At 34.2% G+C, this 21,938-nt stretch overlaps 1 protein-coding gene across 1 annotated transcript in view; it reads right to left on the bottom strand.

The window, feature by feature from the left end:
* Window positions 1-234: 234 nt before the first annotated feature.
* Window positions 235-21,938, bottom strand: part of LOC134235532 (uncharacterized) — a gene marked incomplete at its 3' end in the record, with an annotated part of 36,056 nt that continues 14,352 nt past the window's right edge. Inside the window, exons 3-4 of the mRNA XM_062717673.1 lie at window positions 605-736; window positions 235-445 (exon numbers count right to left, since the gene is read on the bottom strand). Coding sequence (XP_062573657.1) covers window positions 235-445; window positions 605-736 — 343 coding nt within the window. The remainder of the gene's footprint in view (window positions 446-604; window positions 737-21,938) is intronic.

The following is a 21,938-nucleotide window of genomic DNA, read 5'->3' on the forward strand; positions in this document are numbered from 1 at the left end:
AAATGATATCTTTTCCAAAAAAAGCATGCCCGAAATTTAAAAAAAAAATCTAAATTTTCAATGTTCGAGGGGCTTTATTTAAAAAAAATGAAGTCAATGACAGGCATAAATATAAGAGATAGATTTTTATAAATTTAAAAAGCTATATCCAAATGTTTATGTCATTAGAGATTGTATCATATGATAGGTGTATGTTCATAAATTAATTCTTTATAGAAACCATAAAGGACTTACCAAATCTTACACAAGAAGAAAAGTCCAATACAACAACATGAAATGATAACAAGAAGACAAGTGGCTCCAGCAATGATCCATAGCTTATCCTTCAGAAAGTCCTCTATCTTTTTCTCAATACTGATATGGGTAGTGTTTTTATGTGTATCAGGCTGGGTAGTGGTGTTATTCTTTAAGGCTGGAGTTTTGTCAGGGTTATTCTCTGTATAAACTTGAATGTATATTGCATATTTAAGTGTAATGTAATCTGTATAGTTTTAACCATCATATAGCTATATATATATTATATAATATGTTTTAAGATATTACAAATCTGAGCGGTAACTTCTGTCAATCAGTGAATCCATACACAGTATTTGATTTCAATTACCCTGACATTCCCCTGTTGATTTGCTGCAGTTGCTGGCACATTCAGATGGACATAATTTCCTACATCTACTTCCATAACGACCTTCAGGACATTCTTCACTACAGTTACTACTGTATGTTCCAGGAGGGCATTCTATGAATAGTAATAAAATATATAATGCATATCAATAAGTTCTAAATAATTGTACTGACATTGCTCATCAATGGGTATTTGTTCAAATTATATATAAAATGTACCTATGGATTTTCAATGTTAACAAAAGTTCATCAATTACAAAGATATTTTTAGCTTTACCAAGTGGCAGCTCTTACATGCATGACTTCCCCTGTATTGCCAATTTAAACGATTTTATCTAGAGAATATTTCTACTCTACGATAAAACAGAAGAAATCGACAATTGTTTGTAGTTTTGAAAATTATTAAGATTTGTATTTTCTTGCTTTACATAAAACTATGATGGATAGGAGCGCAGTTGCAATTGAGAAAAAACATTTTAACAACACTTCTTATTTTAATAACTAAATGTTACCTGTACATGTGTTGTTGTCATAGAAATAATCCGCGCAGCATAATTCAGGACTGTAAAATAATAGCAAAATTCAAAGTTTCTTCCGATTAGTACCCAAAAACAAGAAAAAATATGACCTTTACAAAAATACTTTTCCCATACCCACACATGTTTGGAACGTTTGTGACAGCTAGATGGGCGACACGGAGGAACAAAACAAAAAACTGAACGTCCATTTTCATTTCTGGTAAACTTATTTCAGTGACTGCTTCCTGATTATTAATTCTAATTTCTGACGTTTTAAAATTTTTATTTTTAACAACCAGGAAAAAATATCCTTCTTCTTATCTGATGCAATTGAAGTATTGTATTTATCATTATAGAATATTTCAAAAGTATGTATCATGAAAACATTTAAATGAAACATATTTAAAAAAAAAAAGAAAAAAAAGATTTTGCAGTACACATACGAGGGCCGTTCAAAAATTACGCGGACTTGTTGCACTGAAAAAATATTTGACGACATAATCGGGCAAAATGTCACACATAATATAAAAGAATCTTTACTTATATGGTCTTCAAAATTTCATATCAAAATGTTGTAAATTGGTATCAATTTTGGGTGATTTATCAGGACATATCATTAAGTCACGGAGCAGCAAAATCTTCGACGTCACGGGCATTATAAAAACATATTAACTTTCATTTTCTCAACATTTTCCATAGAGTACATGTACAGTTTGAGTTACCTACTCAACATTCAAACACCATTTCTTGTCAAGCTTAAAATCTATTAAACAAGCAAAGAATGTTTTTTAGTTTTAAAACCAAAAAATGAAAGTATTTATGAGATAAAGTATGATAGTAATGACTCTCAATCACGTTCTTAACAATCCAGATAATGCTTTCGTCGATAATCTTCTTTCCGTCCTCCCGTATAGCCTTTTGACAGAAGTCTAACGGTCTAAAATTTCAATTTGCTTTGTGTGGACGAATATCACGAATAATTTAGTTTATTACATGTTTAATTATGCATATTTTGGATCTATGTTGGCGAGATCTCGAGCATCACACATAATTTAACAAAAGTGTGGTGCGCCGTCAATTCAGGAGACGTCATTTTCACAGTCATTTTCACGGGAATCGCGTCAGAGAAAAATCACTATATTTCTGTTAGTACTTTAAATATCACCTCAGAAATCTTTAATGCATATTAATAGAACAATTTAAAGATACATTTGAGAAAATTGTCGAAAACTATAGAGAACTATAGAAAATTAATGAGTTAAATTATGGATTCCGCATGCTTTTGCTTCAAAATCTTTGTCTTGCTCCGTACCTATCCATCAGCGATATCAAGATACCGATGATTTTAGTAGAATTTGTTTAGAATACAGAAATTGTGTCCAAAATTTATTGAAATCTTTCAGATACATATTTCTGTGAAATTTCATAACTGTATGACGTCTGTAAGAGAAAATAATTGCACAGTCCGCGTAAGTTTTGAACTGCCCTGGTATTTCACTAAATTTCACTTGTACACTTTCTTCAAAAACATATGAAATGAGTTTATTAAGTATATTTGACTCAATTATAAATTGTAATAATTGACAAGGTCATGTATAGACCAAAGAACTCAAAGAATAAAAATTAATAAGATTCACAGATTTTAAAAAAAAATTCAGAATTGAAGGCTATATGGGCCAAAAGATGAAAGAATAACCTAAATGAAAATTTTTGTTATAAAATAAATCGTTTTATTGTTTGAAAACGCAAACAAATAGGGTTGAATAAAACAAGCAATGTCTATACGTTCTTGAATATTTTATTATAAAGATTATTTGGCTTAAACTTCTCAATCCTGGCTGTGCATTAGATATCTTTCCGATTTAATTTTTGTATCTGTTAAGCTTCACCGTTTTCACACACAAAAGATTATGAATTTACAATTCCCTGTACTTTTTTCTTTAGAATTGTAGATGTATTAAATTATGCGGTGTTTTGATATACATATATTTCTTACTCGGATCCTGTATTGAATGTAAAACCATTTATTTACTAAAATGTTATCCAATTTCTTTGAAAGGGTATACATCGTTCATTAGATTTTGTTTACTTGGAACAGCGTATGTTCGGCATTGATATTTGAACAGGTAAATTTGTTCATCTAGGACTTCAGGTCTTTTCCTTTCTCTGGCAGGTGTTTGGGTCAATTCAAAATTTGTCAAAAATAGTATCAGAAGGATATGGAGATAACGAACAGTATATTCAATATCAAAGTCCAAAACAATTCAAAATAAAAGCAGAGTAAACACGGACCCCAGAAACATCAGAGGTGGGATTAGGTACCATGGAGGAGTGAGCATCCACTGCTGACCGGTCACACCCACCGTGTGCTCCTTGTCATGATCGGGAAATAACGGAGAAAACCGTCAATTCAGTGTATAAATAATGGACTAAATAAATTAGTATGAAAAACTTCAGATTATGAATGCCAAAAAGGGGACGAAAAGAACTCTGTATACGCTATTTATTGGTTAAAAGTTGTCGATATATGTGAAATTTAAAATCGAGTTAAAGGCCACGGCAAGCGATTAATTTTTGTTGGATTTGTAAACAATTGAATAAATTCTGCTTTAAAGTATATAAATGACAAAAGGATAAGAGTCTTAATTCAAATCTCAAACAGCAAACGGAAGCAAGAGTACCTAGATCTACTGTCCGTCGTTTAGACATCAGTTACATTAAAGGTTATAGGCCGTATTCAAAAGGATTCTTTAAAGGTGTATAATGTACCGAAACCTTACTGCACATCTACATGACACCTCCAACCATATCCCAAAAGATGCACATGGGTGATATTTAGGCAAGTAACGAAAGATAAAATATCCTTTTTCCTTTCCTGCTTATTTTCACACTTCCTTGTTAGATTTTCATCCTTCAAACAACCAGGAAAAAATAGAATCCTTCCCTATTTGAAAGTTATAATTAGATACTGTACACTCAAAGTATATCTTTTATGTGTTCAAATTATTATTCGTGACTTTTGAGTACATTAATAATAAAGAAAAAGTAAATTCTTGTTTATTTTGCTTATTTTTAGTAATTTCAGTCATTTCTAGAATAAAGAAATTGTTGTTATTTGGAATAAAAAGCAATATTAAAGGTTTAGATTTTCTGTTTATTTATACTTGTCAATTAATCAAGCATCAGTTCGCTCTTAATTTCAAAATGCAGCAATGACAACAAAAGCATCGTTTTGTTGTTTCTTGTAAATTTACTTAACTCGTCATTGGTCTTTTGCAAAATTATTTTAATAAAACATATTCTGATTGCACACACAAGTACTCTGAAGTTGACATCAAAGAGATGCTTGAGTTTCTGATTGACAATATCTGTGGTTTTTGGAGACCAGGTGTTCCAATAATCTATTTGAATTCCCATGGGTACCAATTGCACTCCGTTATAAGCAGACCTATTTTTAAATTCATATGAAGCAGAATTTGTGCAAAATGCGTGAAAAGAATAAAACACTTGCTGTGGTCTTCAGCTCGACATTTAGATATATCGACGACGTATTGTCAATTAATATTTGTACAAAATATCCTGGTTAGCTTGAGATAAAAGATACCACGGAGTTTGACACTTCTGCTTCATACTACATGTAGGATATTTTGCTTGAAAATGACGTTAATAGTAATATAACAATCAAACTGTATGATAAACGTGATGACTTTAACTTTTCTATCGTCAATTTCCCTTACTTATCCAGCAATATACCTTCATAACCTGCATACGGCGTGTATATATCTCAGATGATTCGATACGCAAGAGCATGCTCTACGTAAGAACAATTTCTAAAATGAAGTAAATTATTAACAAGCAAGTTGATGAAACAAGAACATCGGCAGTCTCGTTTAGAGTCATCATTTTCGTAATTTCGATGGTCGATACAATGACCTTGTCAGCAGATACAATTTATCATTGAGACAAATACTGACTGACGTTTTTCATACTAATGGTTAGTCCATTATTTATACACCTAATTTACGACGGGTTTTTTCGTTATTTCCCGATCATGACAAGGAACACACGGCGGGTGTGACCGGTCACCAGGGGATACTCACTCCTACATGGCACTAGATCCCACCTCTGATGTTTCGGAGGTCCGTGTTTGCTCTGCTCCTATTTTGTATTGTTTTATGGACTTTGATATTGAGTACTGTTCGTTATCTCCATATCCTTCTTCTTTTGATCGTTTCTAAAATTGTATAAATGTGTTAATAATTCGTCTGATGTTTTGAACAATATAGTATTGTTCTGACAATGGTGCTCAGACTGCAGCTGCGCCATCAGATGAACTCAACCAGTGACTTCTCAAATGTTAATATTTTAAAATTATCACGTCAGTAGCTACAAAGAAGTAGGTTTGTTGCCAGTCTTCTTTTGAAGTTAATTGGTAGTTTGCACTTACCAAATCTTGCAAAAATCTCTACAGTAAAGTGTGGCTAAAATGTTGTTATTGTAAATATTCTATATCTGGTTCCAATACGTTTGCTTCAACCTGCAAAGAGCCAATATTGCAAAATCAGATATCTGTGTCAGTGAATAAGTGCACTTTACAAATACACATAAGGATTGGCTCTCAACAACATTTGTAAATTGGGATGAACTTGCATGTTTGTAATACACTTAAAATGTTTTAATTTTTTCTACATAATAATATGGGGTTATTGAACTTACATTGGTGAATATTAGCGTGTGCATTTGTACAGCCAACGAGTGCCAATATTCACCAATATAAGTTCAATAATTCTTTTATTACATATCTTAAACATTTCCTCATATTTTAAAATGATTATTCCGATTAAAAAAATCACATTAATGATTTTTTTGTTATCGGTATTCAAAATAACGCCTGTCCTGTAAGTGTTCAATATCGCATAATTCCGATGACCCTACCGAGCGTTATGATTTGCTTATTTAGGTTTAAATGGGCCTAATACGTACTGAATTCTTAATAGATAATTTCATTTTTGTGTACAAATAAACACATCTTACCTAGATTTTGTTATGGGTCAGACTAACCCTAAATGCCAGCAAAGATCAATAACACAATTTAAACTTAACAATAATTTATTTACAGTAATATATAATAAGTATATGAAACATAAAGTACAAACTTAGCAAGAATCTAAAAATACATACATCAGAGTGTCCGTTGCTGCACACAATGTCCCAGTGAAAATATATATCCCAGTTAAATCTCAATAGTGCTTATACGACAAAGTATTTACAATTATTGTATATGCATCGAATTGACAGGGTATTTATACAGTATCATTAATCTAGAATATTCTAGAAATTGTTAAAATATGATATTACTGGAACAATCTGGACATACACAAAATTTAAGAATGTTCTAGTTAAAATGACCGAACATGTTGACCACTCTGGAATGTTCAAGAAACTTAATGTTACTAATTATATACATGATGAAACAATACACATCTCACAACACCTCCCCCCTTAAAAAGTTTGAATGTCAATGAAAAACTTAAATTGTAAAACATGTACATTAATACAAAATCTAATTTGTTCATGATACTCTGGACAAGGCATCTGCAATAACATTGTCTTTGCCTTTGATATATTTAATTGTTATGTTGTATTCTTGGTACAACAAACTCCATCTAGTCAGTCTTTGATTCTTGTTTGACAAAAATGTCAGGGGGTTGTGATCAGTATACACAAGAATTGGGTGCAAAGTAACATTCAAATAAACATCAAAATGCTGTAAAGCTAACAACAAAGCAAGGCATTCTATTTCAATAGTAGAATAATTTCGTTGACATTTTGTAAGTTTTTTTGTAAAAATAAGAAACAACTCTATCCACATGATCACTATGTTCTTGAAACAAAGCTGCCCTGATTCCAACATCACTAGCGTCAACAGTAAGCTTAAATTGCTTAGAAAAATCTGGAGTTGACAGAACTGGGTTGCTCATAAGGACAGATTTGATTTTATGAAAGGATTTTTCACAGTCCTTTGTCCATTCAGAGTTAACCCTCTTTTGTAAAAGATTTGTAAGTGGACTAACAACTGAGGAAAATTTGGACAAAATTTTCTGTAAAACCCAGCCATGCCCAAAAACCTCATTAATTCTTTCTTGTTTGTAGGAATCGGGAACTTTGCAATAGCTTCCACTTTAGCCATAATGGGTGTAACATAACCTTGACCTACTTTATGACCTAAATACTCTACATAAGCATGACAAAATTCGCTCTTCTCAAGATTCAGTTAAGTTTGCTTTAGCTAAAATGTCAAATAAAGCACGAATGATTCTGAGATGTTCGTCCCATGTGTCGCTGTATATGACGACATCATCAATGTAAGCATCGCATCCCCCAAGGTCTTGAAGAAGGGAGTGAATCATCCTTTGGAATGTAGCCGGTGCGTTTTTCATGCCAAAAGGCATTACTTTATACTGGTAAAGTCCATCTGGTGTAGCAAAAGCAGATATTTCTTTTGCTCTTTCCGTTAACGGTACTTGCCAGTAGCCTTTCAACAGGTCAAATTTCGCGTTTCCAATGTTGTCAATACAGTCATCGATTCTAGGTATTGGATATGAATCAGTTTTGGTAACAGAATTCATCTTTCTAAAGTCTGTACATAATCGGTACGAACCGTCCTGTTTTGGTACAAGAATACACGGTGAGCTCCAATCACTTTTACTAGGTTCAGCAATGTCATTGTCCAAAATGGACTGCACCTCCCTTCTCCCTTCAATTTTATTGGATTCAGACGGTACGGATGTTGTTTGATTAGGCAGAACGTCACTCACTATGACATCATGACAAGCTGCATTACTTTTCTTTGGAACATCCGAAAAGATTTGATGATGCTCATTCATCAAGTTTTTAACTTGTTCTTTTTGGTGAATGTTCAAATGTCCAAGTTTGGCATCAAAATCAGCCAAAATTTCTGAGTTTTTCAAGCGGACACTCTGATTACAATCTTTCTCATTTATTTCTACACTCGTATCACTTTCAATACAATTTTGAACAGTCTTAGCATTGGCTAAAGTGGAAACTGGTTTTACAGAATTTCGGTCACACCTTTCAAAATACTCTTTTAACATGTTAATGTGACAAACCCGTTTCTCTTTACGTCGACCTGGTGTCTTAACTACATAGTTTACATCACTAATCTTGCTTTCAATTTCATAAGGGCCATAAAATCTGGCCTGTAAAGGATGACCAGAAATAGGTAAAAATACAAGAACCTTATTACCTGGCTTAAACACCCTATTTCTGGAATCTTTGTCATACCACATTTTCATTTTCATCCGAGAACTCTTCAAATTTTCTTGTGCCAATTTACAAGCATAGTAAAGTTTTTCTTTGAAATCAGACACATAATCTAAAAGATTAAGATCACTAGTCTCAGTCAGCCACTTTTACTTCAACAATTTCAAAGGACCTCTAACTGTATGACCGAACACCAATTCAAAAGGACTAAACCAAAGAGACTCCTGGAATGCCTCTCGTGCAGCAAATAGTACAAGATGAACCTTTCATCCGTCTTTCTCATACTGGTAACAATAGGTCTTCAGCATTGTTTTAGGGTTTGATGAAAACGTTCTAGCGCTCCCTGGGACTCAGGCTGATAAGCAGTTTATCTATATTGCCTTATACCCAACTCATGCATGACTTGCTGGAACAACCCCGACATAAAATTTGAGCCTTGATCCGACTGAATTGCCTTGGGTGCTCCTACAAAACTGAAAAACTTGGTTAGGGCCTTAACTATGCTCTTTGCCTTTATATTCCTAAGAGTTATGGCTTCAGGAAATCGAGTGGATGTACACATAATGGTAAGTAAATACTGGTTTCCAGATCTGGTCCTAGGCAAAGGTCCTACACAATCCACTAATACTCGACTAAAGGGTTCTTCAAAAGCTGGAATGGGTTGGAGAGGAGCAGATGGTATCTTTTGATTTGGTTTACCTACCATCTGACAGACATGACATGACTTACAAAACTTTGAAACATCCTTTCTTAGCTTAGGCCAATAAAAATGACTCAAAATCCTATTATAAGTTTTATTGACACCTAAATGACAAGCCATAGGTGTATCGTGAGCTAAACTCATGACATCTCGACGATAAGCAGCTGGGATCACTATCTGGTGAACAACACGCCACACTTCATCTGGAGAAGCGTCAGGTGGTCGCCATTTTCGCATAAGGATGCCATCTTTCATATAGAAGCATTCTCCAACTTTAGTAGCCTCTTCTGGTGGAAGTGCCCTCTTACTAAGTTGAATGATATCTGGGTCTTTATGTTGTTCAGAGAGTAAACTTTCTCGGCTGAGGATGTCCTTGCCTTGGCTTACTATTTGATGCAACTCATCATCCTCACCACCAAATTTTGGTAAAAGTTCTTTCTTCTCTTGCTTCTTGATATTGTGTGGTTCCATGCTTGTTTGAGTGCCATCAAGGTCAGATAAGAAAGTGTCATTCAAATCAATATCAACAGAGGAATTCGTCTCGTCAAAGGCTTCAGTATGGTCTGCCTTCATTTCTCGTCTTCTGGCCATCGCTCTAGTAACAGCACAGGCTGGATAAATGTCATCATCTTCATCATCGCACATGACATTGGAAGTGATTTTCTCACAAACTATAGGATCAGGTAGAACCTTCCCACCAGCTAAATCGTTGCCTAACAACAAAGAAATGCCTGGAACGGGAAGAGTAGGTCAAACACCTACGATAACAGGTTCAGTAACTAAATCTGACTTCAAACTAATTCTATGCAGGGGAACATCAATGACGCCTAGCTCTACACCCTGTAATAAAACTGACCCACTAGTAGAAGTCTGCTCAGACAAAGGAAGCACGCCCTCTAACAATAACGTCTGTGCAGCACCAGTATCTCTCAAAATCTGGACAGGCTTTATTTCGCTAGAGTCACCGAGTGAAACAAATCCCTGAGACATAAAGGGTTTACAATCTTCCATAGAATCAATAGAACTGGACTGTGAACCCTGGACATCATGAGTGTCAGAACAAATCGAAACTAAGGCTTCTCTATCACCTCTAAATGCCGCACAAGAGTGTGGTTGAGTTTTATCAAAATCATTTTTTCTCTTAAGTTTAAAGCATTCACTAATCTGATGACCTTTTTTCTTACAATAACTACAAGTAGGAAGCGACCCAATTCCAGAAGATCCTTCAACACGTCCTGGACCGGACTTAAAACCACCTTGTGATGGAGACTGGAGACTTGTGGAAGACTGAGACCCTGAACTACTCTTTTTATATGTGTCTGAATTGGTAGAATTTCTGCTAGTCTGAGATCTTGATACAAAATTCTTTTTATGAGACAGAGCGTAAGTATCGGATATGACTGCTGCCTCTTCAATAGTTTTCACATTCTTATCTTCTTAATGTGTTTTCAAATCTTGAGGAACACATTCCTTAAACTCTTCTACCAGGATGACTTGGCGCAAATTAGCAAAAGTTTTATCAAGTTTCTTAGATCTAAACCAGTGATCGAATAAATCTTTTTTCTCTCGTGAAAATTCAACAAATGTTTGATTATCAAACTTCCTATACTTTCTGAATTTTTGTCTATATGCTTCAGGTACTAATTCATATGCTTTTAATATTGCTGCTTTGACCTTCTCATAGTGTGAACTTTCAGCTACTCCTAGTGCAGAGTATACCTCAGCTGCTTTGCAAACCAGTACACTTGGTAACATTGTTGACCAAACGTGTTGTGACCATTTAAGATTCTCTGCGACTTTTTCGAATTGGGGAAAATATTTGTCTACAGATTTTTCTTGAAATTTCGGAACTTATCTAATATTTTTTGCTGCGTCAAATTCATTCTTGACAAATGACGGTTCTGGTTGGTGCTGTAATCTTAATTTCTCTAACTCAAAGTGCTCTTGTCTTTCTAATTCGTCTAATTCAAATTTTCGTTCACGCTCTCGTTCGTCTCTTTCTCTTTCTCGCTTTTCTCTTTCTTTTTCTCGCTCTTCTTTCTAATTTTTCTCTTTCTAATCGCATTTTCTCTAACTCTACTTGAAACTGATATTCTGCCATTTTATAAGAGGCTAACTCTGATTTAACTGTATATTCTGGAAGATCGTATTTTTCAAAGACGTTTTCTTCTACTAGTTTGTTTGCAACCTTAATTCTAATGTCTTGCTTTCTCTGAGAGGATTTAACATCTAACCCAAAATGCAAACCTAATGCGATCAAGTCATCCTTTTTTAACGTATCAAAAACCTGAACACTTGGTGAACTAAGAAAGTCTGTGACCGAAAACACCATGTTGATTTCTGCTGGCTTATAATCAAATTTAACGGTTCAATAAACAAAATTCTGACAATAAACTGCAAAAGTGCAAGATATTCTTTATCCCGGACGAGCCCCCAATTCTGTTATGGGTCAGACTAACCCTAAATGCCAGCAAAGATCAATAACACAATTTTAAACTTAACAATAATATATAATAAGTATATGAAACATAAAGTACAAACTTAGCAAGAATCTAAAAATACATACATCAGAGTGTCCGTTGCTGCACACAATGTCCCAGTGAAAATATATATCCCAGTTATATTTCAATAGTGCTTATACGACAAAGTATTCACAATTATTGTATATGCATCGAATTGACAGGGTATTTATACAGTATCATAAATCTAGAATATTCTAGAAATTGTTAAAATATGATATTACTGGAACAATCTGGACATACACAAAATTTAAGAATGTTCTAGATAAAATGACCGAACATGTTGACCACTCTGGAATGTTCAAGAAACTTAATGTTACTAATTATAAACATGATGAAACAATACACATCTCACAACAATTTCACTTCCTTTCTTTAATTTAGCACTGAGAATTGGACCAGACGACTTTTTTGTTTACAACGGGGCGTTCGATATTGAACGCTCGTATTCGGAATGTTTCAGGCATACTCGTATACGTACTACAAACTCAGCGTTCAATAAAACGTCAAGATATTGAACGCTAAAATTTTATAGATTTTTGGAATTTCTTTCAGAGACTACTTATAAGGTATGTAATAAATTGGTTGTATTTTACCACTAGTTGGTTATTTTTAAAGAAAATAGAACTCTCAGTGAACATTTTTAGACAATTTGAAAAATAAAAATACTTTGGTCTTGAACTCAATATTTAGATATGTCGACGACGTATTGTTAATTAGTAATGGTTATACCTATTCCTTTGTCTATACGATATATCCTGGTGAGTTTAAAATAAAGGATACCACGGAGTCTGACACATCTGTTTTAAACTTGGATATTTTACTTGAAAAAGACGTTAATGGTAATCTAACAACCAAACTATATAATAAACGTAATGACTTTAACTTTTCTATCGTCAGCTTTCCTTACTTATGCAGCAATATACCTTCATCACCTGCATACAGAGTTTATATTTCAGTTGATTCGATACACAAGAGCATGCTCTACGTATGAACAATTTCTAAAACGAGGTAAATTATTGAAAAGCAAGTTGAAACAAGAATATCAGCAGTCTCGTATAAGTCATTATTTCGTAAGTTCTATGGTCGATAAAATGACCTTGTCAGCAAATGCAGTTTATTATTGAGTCAAATTCTGACTGACTTTTTTCATACTAATTGTTAGTCCATTATTTATACACTGAATTGACGACGGATTTTTCCTTTATTTCCCGATCATGACAAGGAACGCACGGCGGGTGTGACCGGTCAGCAGGGGATGCTCACTCCTCCATCGCATCTGATCCCACCTCTGATGTTTCGGAGGTCCGTTTGCTATGCTCCTATTTTGTATTGTTTAATGGACTTTGATATTGAATACTGTTATCTCCATATCCTTCTTCCATTATAACTTTCAAAACATTGAAAATAAGTGATCTTTAGGTGTCTAGAGGTGGTACACATTCCCTGTTAAACGTATACAACCGCCATGAGCTCTAAATGTTGTTCTCGAATACGTAAAATTCCGTTGTGAAATTAAGTCCAAAAACAATGATCATACAAACAATGTGAAATAAGCCAGGCAAAAACGACTGAACGCTAGATTGTATTTAAAAGCAATATTATTTTAATGACCGTAGAATTCGAAAAACGAACAGTGAGCGATATCATTAAATCTATCAGAGATACAAATTTGAGAATAGGTCAAACAACATGGATTCCTGGAAACTCCAGAAGTGTGATCAAGTGCCTAGGAGGAGTAAGTATTATCTGTTGATCGGTCACATCCGCCTTATCTATAGATCAAGGAGAGTTAATTTAGGGTATTTTTGCCAACAAAGTCACTATAGAATAGAATTTACAAAATACCGAGTTTAAAGCTGATGTGGGATTGCGGGAAATCAAGATTTAAAAATTTCAAAGTAGCACGGGCACATGTGCAAATAGCTCTTAAGAAAAAAATAAGACTTTAAATTTTAGAAAACTTTAAATTGACGACGGACATGTCCGTTAACGTGACAAACTAGAGCTCATGGTGGTTGTGCACCTTTAACAGGAGATGCCTACCTCCTCTAGACACCTTATCCTACCTCTATTATTTCCAGTAGTACGTGGTTTTGTCCCGCTTTGTGTGATCGACGAACAAAGAATGCATTCGTCTACAAGCACCTGGCTCCAGGATCCCAACACTTAGATGAGCTCACTTTTGATAAAATGACACTGAGCTCAATAGTGAATTCCACTTTGAGTTTAATGACCCGGAGCCGGTTTCCAAATCTGATCTGTTTCCATCTACACCTCCCATCGATTCTCATGAATATGATACATGATGGCTTAGCTGTTTAAAAGATAAAACATTTCATTTTTTAGAGCCTTTATATTCCTTTGTAAAACTATGATCCACTTTTATGGCTCCTCTATTTTCCTGGTTGGTCATGATTTGACCAACATTAAATCTACACTATCCAAGGCTGATTTAAAAAAATATATATAAAAAATCACAGCTTAGATGTTCTAGAGAAGAATTTTCTTTAAAGATCCCCCATGTATTCCTATGTTAAACTTTGATACCCGATTGTGGCCCCAACCTACCCCTGAGAGTCATGATTTGAACAAATTTGAATCTACACTAATAGATAATGCTTCCACATAACTAGGACCAATCATGGCTTTGCTGTTCTTGAGAATTAGAATTTTATAGATTTCCCCCATGTATTCCTATGTTAAACTTTGATCCCCCATTGTGACCCTATCCTGCAACCTTGGGGTATGTTTTGAACAATCTTGAATCTAACCTACCAGAGGATGCTTCCACTTAGGTTTCATTTTTCATGGCCAAGTGGTTCTTGATAAGAAGAATTTAAAAGATTTTCCCTATGTATTCCTATGTTAAACTTTGACCCCCCATCATGGCCCCACCCTACCCCTAGGGGTCATGATTTGAAGTAACATGAGTCTGCTCTACAGGAGGAGGCTTCAACATGAGTTTAATATTTTCTGGCCCAGTGGTTATTGAGAATTGGAATTATAAAGAATTATGTTAAAGCCTACTAAAACGTTAACTTTCCTTTTTTTGCATCAAAGGACTCTATTACATCAAAAACAGCTGGATATAAAAGAGCAAGGCAAAGGGAACAGGAAAGTTGAGGGATTTTTTCTTCCTTTATAAAAGGTTTGTTACACTACGTGATCATTTAAGTATATATTTGGTTTGAAAAGAGGAAATGTAGAAAAGTGTGTGACTCATTGAACTTTAAGTATCAAAGCTTAAAGGTCAAAAGTCGATAACCAACACATTTTACAGAAATCCTCTTATATACACTTAGGCTTGGGAGACTAGAAAATATTTTGCTTTTTTCCCCAGAAACTTGTCGGACAATCCATTTCTACGAATAAATATATTTTAAACTGACATTCCAGTGCATCACTCTGTCTTTTGGAATCTCGTGTTTTCATATTCAACATCATGGTCACTATTGAAAATGTCTTCATTTTCTGAAAAATCCTGACTTATATCTATTTCTTCTGTGAATTCGAATTTTTTAGCTAAGCTATACCGATATTGGGGCTTCTCTTCACTATGATTACTTCTATCCCGACCAAATTCATTTTTCTTATCGTGAATACTTTCTATTGAGAATTCTTTAATTTCAGTAGTGAATTTTATCATTTGTTTGTTTTGTTGCCGTTTCTACCACAGTCTTGATCTCTAAACGTTAGTGAAACATCATTTCTTTTAAGGATTTTCTTTGATCGACGTGGAGTGAATTTTCCTTGTTTCACAGATCCTGCTAGGACATTACTATGCTTACGATCTGCAATAAGAAAGAAAAAATGCATTATAGGGAAAAACCTTTCTACGATGAATAGTATCCTGATTTCTTAGTTAAACTGCATTGTTGAAAATATAAAATACATGAATTAAATAACACGTCTTCTCTTTTACCGCTGCAAAAGTTTTAAAGACATCGAAGATTAAATTGATATACTTCAACTGTTTTCAAATTCGGTAAATGAAGCTCATAACATAATGTTCATGGAAACAAAAGCCGCAACGTACCATACATGACAGCAGAACAGGAGTACAATGCATCCAAAGGTCAAAATCATAAGCACGGAAGAATCACTAACTAGAATCCAGGAATTTTTCTTGAAGAACTTCTTCAAACCAATTACTGCTAAAAAGAAACATTTCGTGTTAACGATTTCAGCCACTCTAATGAAAATGGAAGGGCATTATATACAAAAAAGGTTTGTTCCCGTTTTGCACACATTTGAATTACAGGTAATGAAAAAATGTGTGCAAAACGGGAATTTGTGTAGGTGAGATAATTACTTAATTACTATAGTCTATACCATAGTTAGTGGGTGAAAGATGAACCTATAGTGAAAGAATAGGAAATAAATACAAAATAATGCATTTAACATTAATTTATTAATTTATTTCGTATATAATAATAGGTATAATACAATTGACACATTGACACAATGAGCTTAAGCATAAAATGCTAACTATATGCACACTTTATGTCTTTTTCGCTTATATGTTCACATCACATAAAAATGTTCTAGCAATCTATCACTTTACAAGGTATAGGAGATGTTAGGCAGCGTGCAAGTAGTGCATAATGTCTATCTCTCCATTGACAAATCCTCTCTTTAGTTGCGTTAGTCGGTGGTCGATGCGCCGATACCTCACTTCCCGGGGTCTCTGTTTTGTTCCTGCTGCTTTCTGGATGATATCGACTTCGTTGTTGGCCTGGACGTTGTGAAGAACCGAGATCAGTCTGTAGATGTTGGGATGTGGTGTGTTGAGCTGTTTGTTGATCTGGGAGCGCCATCCTTCTAAAATGTTAGTCCTACGCCCAATGTTGTCAGGTGGTTCCAAAACTGTTTGCCCCTTCTATCCGCTGCTCTGTCACATTGTCGCTGAATCTGGTGATGTCTACGTTGATGTCCTCTGCTTCCTCCAAGATGTTGAACCATAAATCATCTACAGCGTTGATAGGCACTAGAGGAAGGGAGGCGGCATGTCGCACAAATTGTTGTACATCCTCGTCGTTTCGTTACTGCACTGCCAGTCCTAGGGCTAAAGTTTTTTTTCCCATATGCACTGTGTAAAGTGGAGGAAACGTCCTTTTACCAAAGCTTTTGGGAACACACGTTGTAACAAAATTTCACAGCAGTTTCAAAATCGCACATCACAACGGGGTTAAAACACAATGTTGTTTTCCGAAAAATAGTAGAGAAGAAGAAATCGCTGGTAGACATTTTCCAGGCAGCAGTCCAAACGTAATATGGTTTGTTACCGGTTTGTTGACCGAGGCGTGGACATGTGCGTGGACATGTGCGGCCATTGACTTATCCATGGATGGAATAAAGTTGGAAGAGCTAGTTAAGGGATGGGTAGAATTTTCCTATCATGAAGATTCTGTTGCTGACAGCAAGGTGACGAAGGTTGTTGTCTTTTACAAAATGAAAGTTGTTGAGTTGTTGCCTTCGTCTACCACAAGGAAGTTGCCTTCAGCACTGGTACGGGTCCATTTTCTCTCAAGATGACATCCTGTGGTGTGATTGGGAACTTTGGAATTTCGTTGGAACGCTGACGATGAAGGGCTGACTTGCAAGTGTAGAGTATTGGAAGGAAGCTGTTATTTCTTTACAATCAGGCTCTGTGACGATGAACTCCACAGATCGTAGAAGACAGCGTCCCTTCTCGTAAATAAATAGAAATGGTTTTGTTTATTCACTGCTTCTCTCTCTAATAGTCTGCATGATTCTTCCCACTTTAAAATCCACTGTATCAGCATCATGGTTGGTTGTTTACATGGACGAATTTTGTGATGTAGTCGTGGTGAGTATTAAGGACAGATGATAAAAACATAAAAAAAGAAATGGATGACTGGATTTGTATATATTTTTTTTACCTAATTTCATTGCAAATGGTGCAAATAATAAATTTCTAGAATATAAAGAAACTGTAAACCTGTGACATTCAAAATTCTACCCTTCGGAAACCATTCTTATTATTCTTTACAAATAATTTTCACTTCAAATTCCGTTTTTTGCAACTTTGAATAAAACATGATAAACTACGCAGTGAATCTTATTCATTTTATTCATTAAAACATGACCAAAGTTGTTATTTTCAAAATTTTAGACAAAAGTGTGTTTGCATCATCTGTCCTTAAGTCTTGCCCGGCAATCCGGTATCACACATTTCAAGTAGCGTCGGTCTCATCTCTTGGAATTGATCTGCAAATTAATAATAAATGTCATTATATAGTTTATTTATAGTCCCTATATAATCTATACAAGCGCAAACAGTTCATAACATTATATTTGCATATTCACTGCTCTCTCCCACTATGAACATGTGGTCATCAACTGCGTTCATAGGACTATAGATGCAATTGCTTCAGTTATGACTGCAATTGCTCTATCACATTCGTGTAGAACAAACTCCACTACAATGATTTCACGTGTCGAGAAGTATATATATGAAACATTTCGTAAAAGGAATAAAAATAAGTTTTTAATAATATTCTTTGAAAAAAAAGAAATTAAAAAAAATTTTAATTGCTGATTTATATCTTTAAAAATTTAGTTTTGGTCAATGTATTTAATTGTATAATAAAACTTTTTAAAATTGTGTAAAACTGCCATATTTTAATTTTTTTGTATCATGTATATTTGTACAAAGAAAGATAACTCTTCACACTTGGGTAATAACATTCAGAAAACTAGTATAACTTGTATATCTACTTCAAGAATAATTTCAGCTATTAAAAATAAATAGAAAAACTAAAAAAAAAATCATAGAAAAGCATTCTGGAGTAATAATCATTATAAAATCATTATCATTTTTCATTATAGTGTTAAATCATTGATTTTTGTCAGAGGGTTTCAATAACGTTGATCGATGACCTCACAACTGCATCAAAACAAAAATTAAGAGAATGTGTTGACGGTGCTGCTTGTATCCAGATAATTGTGTTTGAGAGGGAAATACTTTATAATTGTTTGTGATTTATTAGATAAAAGGATCATTGATCAGGTGTACTGATTTTAGAGCCGAATGTTTTTCATTACTGAAGACAAGAAGCCGCGTCCTTATTTAAGTCAGGATTTCCTCTCATATTCTTGAATAAATCAAAGAATGCAAATATAAGTAATAAACAACGATTATTCAGTGAACATGGCATTATGAATAGCAATAGCTCTGCTGGCATATTTTCCATGATGCGCTAATGGGCATCATGGAATATGCCAGCAGAGCAATTGCTATTCATAACGCCATGTTCACTGAATAACGTTGTTTATTTCTTAAGTATATTCACCGGATTTGAGGCCGTATTCACCGGAGGGTTAGTGCACGTGCATTGGCATTGTGACGTCACAATCAACTTCTCAAACAACGTTGTAAACAATGGTTGCAACTGTCTATTCGAGCAGGAAAAATGTTGGAAAAACCTATTGCAAGATTAATTTTAAACATTTGACGTTTTACAAGAAGCGAAACTCAGAAAGGAAAACACGGGCGTAAAGTTTTGAAATCTGGACAGTAATTTTTTTTTTTCAATGATGAAAGTTTGTAAATGAAAATGGTGTCGTCACGCAGCCTTCAATATCTTATTTATTCGAATCCGGACTATATAATAAATCAATTATGGACTCTTTTTGGTGTTTAATATGGTTTGTTATTCACCAGAAAAATATCAATATTGACCTCGGCTTCGCCTCGATCAACAAACCGGTAACAAACCATTTTCAACACCAAGAGAGTCCATAATTGTATATTATTGCAGCCCGGAGAACCGGGCTGCTCTATACATATAAGTTTAAGTGTTGGTGTATGGGGATTGCGGTGGGAGAATTTATTCAAATTTAAAGGTTTTCTAAACATTAAAAAGATTGTCAATTAGAATGTTCTTTCCCTTTATAAATTACCAGATACATAATACATTTACTTCCATAAAGTGAATTTGTAAAAATGTATAAGTTTTTTATATCTAATATATAAAGTAGCTTCTCATTTACTATTGAAAAAACGACAGGTCCCTGTTTTTAGAACATCGAATTTTCCTAATCGCATAAATACGTACTCTACACACTGACAGTTATTGTTTTATATTCTTAATCTGAAATACATTTTTGAAAATAAGTGTTGCATGCGTCTAGTTTCAATTAATATTTTATGCAGCCAGCATTTACTTTAGGGATTGATAAAGTTTTAAAAAGGGCATCGTTTTTGTTCGATTTTCATCCGACTATAAGTTTTCAAAATATTCTCGACTGTCGTCTCCATCATTTAGACGCATGCCTTTTTCACACACATCGAAGCGGTTTAATGATCAAGACTTATTTCAATTGTTTACTTTATTTATTTCCCAGGCGACACTTGATGGTTACATCAATGTTTTCTTGTTAATACACATACACGTACACATCAACTGAACAACTACAACAACTATCGTATGTTATCAACCCTGTAAAAGTTGAACTTGATTAAGTTCTCCTAACAGAGCGGATTTACGATTTTCGTACACTTTTTCGATCCTAGATTTTATGATATTAGTTTGGTGCAACGATGGACAAGTTTTTTTTTTAAAGCCTTTGCTTTCAAACATGCAGTTGTACTGGCATGTAATAAAACCCAACCATATCAACAATCGCACGTGTAATATCATCCGCTCTTTTCCTGATAATTTACGGCTTCTCGGAGAATTGACAAAATTATCTTATTTATTTAAACATAAAAGACCTCAAACGATGTTTAGTGAAAACAAATAATTAAAGCCAAACAAAAAATAAGGGTAGAAGACAGCCAAAGGTGAGAAAAGTCAGGTATCCCAGGTACTTGGTCATGATAATTACTGTATAAACATTGCCACAGGCAATAACGGTCATTTAGAGTCGTAGTAAGCCCTAATTACTGTATGTACAAGTGCAATGAGCATTTTACGTTTTAAAACAGATTGTTTCATGCATTAATAAATACGCTTCGAAATATTCAAAAATATACATCCGAGTAACCGAGTACCGAATTCAGTATTCGATACTCGAACGTTCGATCGAGTACCCGGATAATTTAATTCGTTGACATCCCTAATATATATATTAATCAACTATCAATCAGCTAAAAATGTGTATTCTGTGACAGTGTGTAATTTCCTAATTTATTTATTGTGATTCAATATTTTGGGAAAAATATCTATACCATGTTCCGATTATCATTGAATTAAAGATTCAAACCCCCATTCTTGTTACACAAGAAAGTGATAGCAAGCATAACATTAACCATGTTGATTTCTTCTTCTAGCACAAGATGAATGTAATAACTCTGAATTTTTTAATCTCTTTTATGCTTCATAATGTTGATAAAACTGAATATATATTTACTTTGATGATAAAACATAGAATTATATAATAAGCAACAATTTACTAACATTGATAGACACGAAATTATAATAATTAAAAATTTACCAGCTTGGATCAGCTTGGATCAGCAGCAATCATGGACGATTCGATCGTCAATTTGATCAAACAATTATCTGTGGTCTTAGCTTCTTCATGGCTTGGCTTGGGCATTATTTATAAAATTAATTTTTATTCTCTTTTTTCATTATTATTAGTTATATCTTTATATAAAATTGGACTTAATTAATAATTAAAATCAAATATATTTTAATGATTTATACAATAAAATCATTTTTTTCCCATAGATGTGTGTAGAATTTTAATAAAATTTATTATTCCTCTTAAGATCGATTGATTTTATATTGTTTAACGCCCCATTCGAGAATTTTTCACTCATATTGAGACGCCACCACTTGCCGGTAGAGAGCTGCAAATTTTATCCTATACTCTGCACTCAGGACCATTGATCAGGGAGGGATCCTTTTCGTGCCAGCACGTACTGCGACACGGGACCTCGGTTTATACGGTCTCATCCGAAGGACCGGTCTGCACGTCGCAAAGTGGGAATCGAACCCGCGACGTAAGGATCGACTCCTAACTTCGCGAGACTAGAGCAGATGCTCTAGCCACGCGGGTGACTATCCCTCTTCAGAATACATTAGACTTGATAATTAAATACAGGTAAATCGAGGTAAATTGTAATCAAAACACATTTCACACCTATTGTTCTATACGTAATTCTAAAATGTGTGCAAAACGGGAACACACCACAAAAAAAAAAAATAAAATTACATAAGACTAAAGACAATACAGACATGTTATGTACATCCTCTCTATAATAATGCTTAAGAAAACTCACATATAGATGTTAGCCTGCTGCATTGCCCAGTGACTTTA

This window comes from Saccostrea cucullata, unplaced genomic scaffold (assembly GCF_032062105.1).
Source record: "Saccostrea cucullata isolate Sc308-1 unplaced genomic scaffold, CSIRO_AGI_Scuc_v1 ctg3711, whole genome shotgun sequence".
Taxonomy (NCBI): Eukaryota; Metazoa; Mollusca; class Bivalvia; order Ostreida; family Ostreidae; genus Saccostrea; species Saccostrea cuccullata.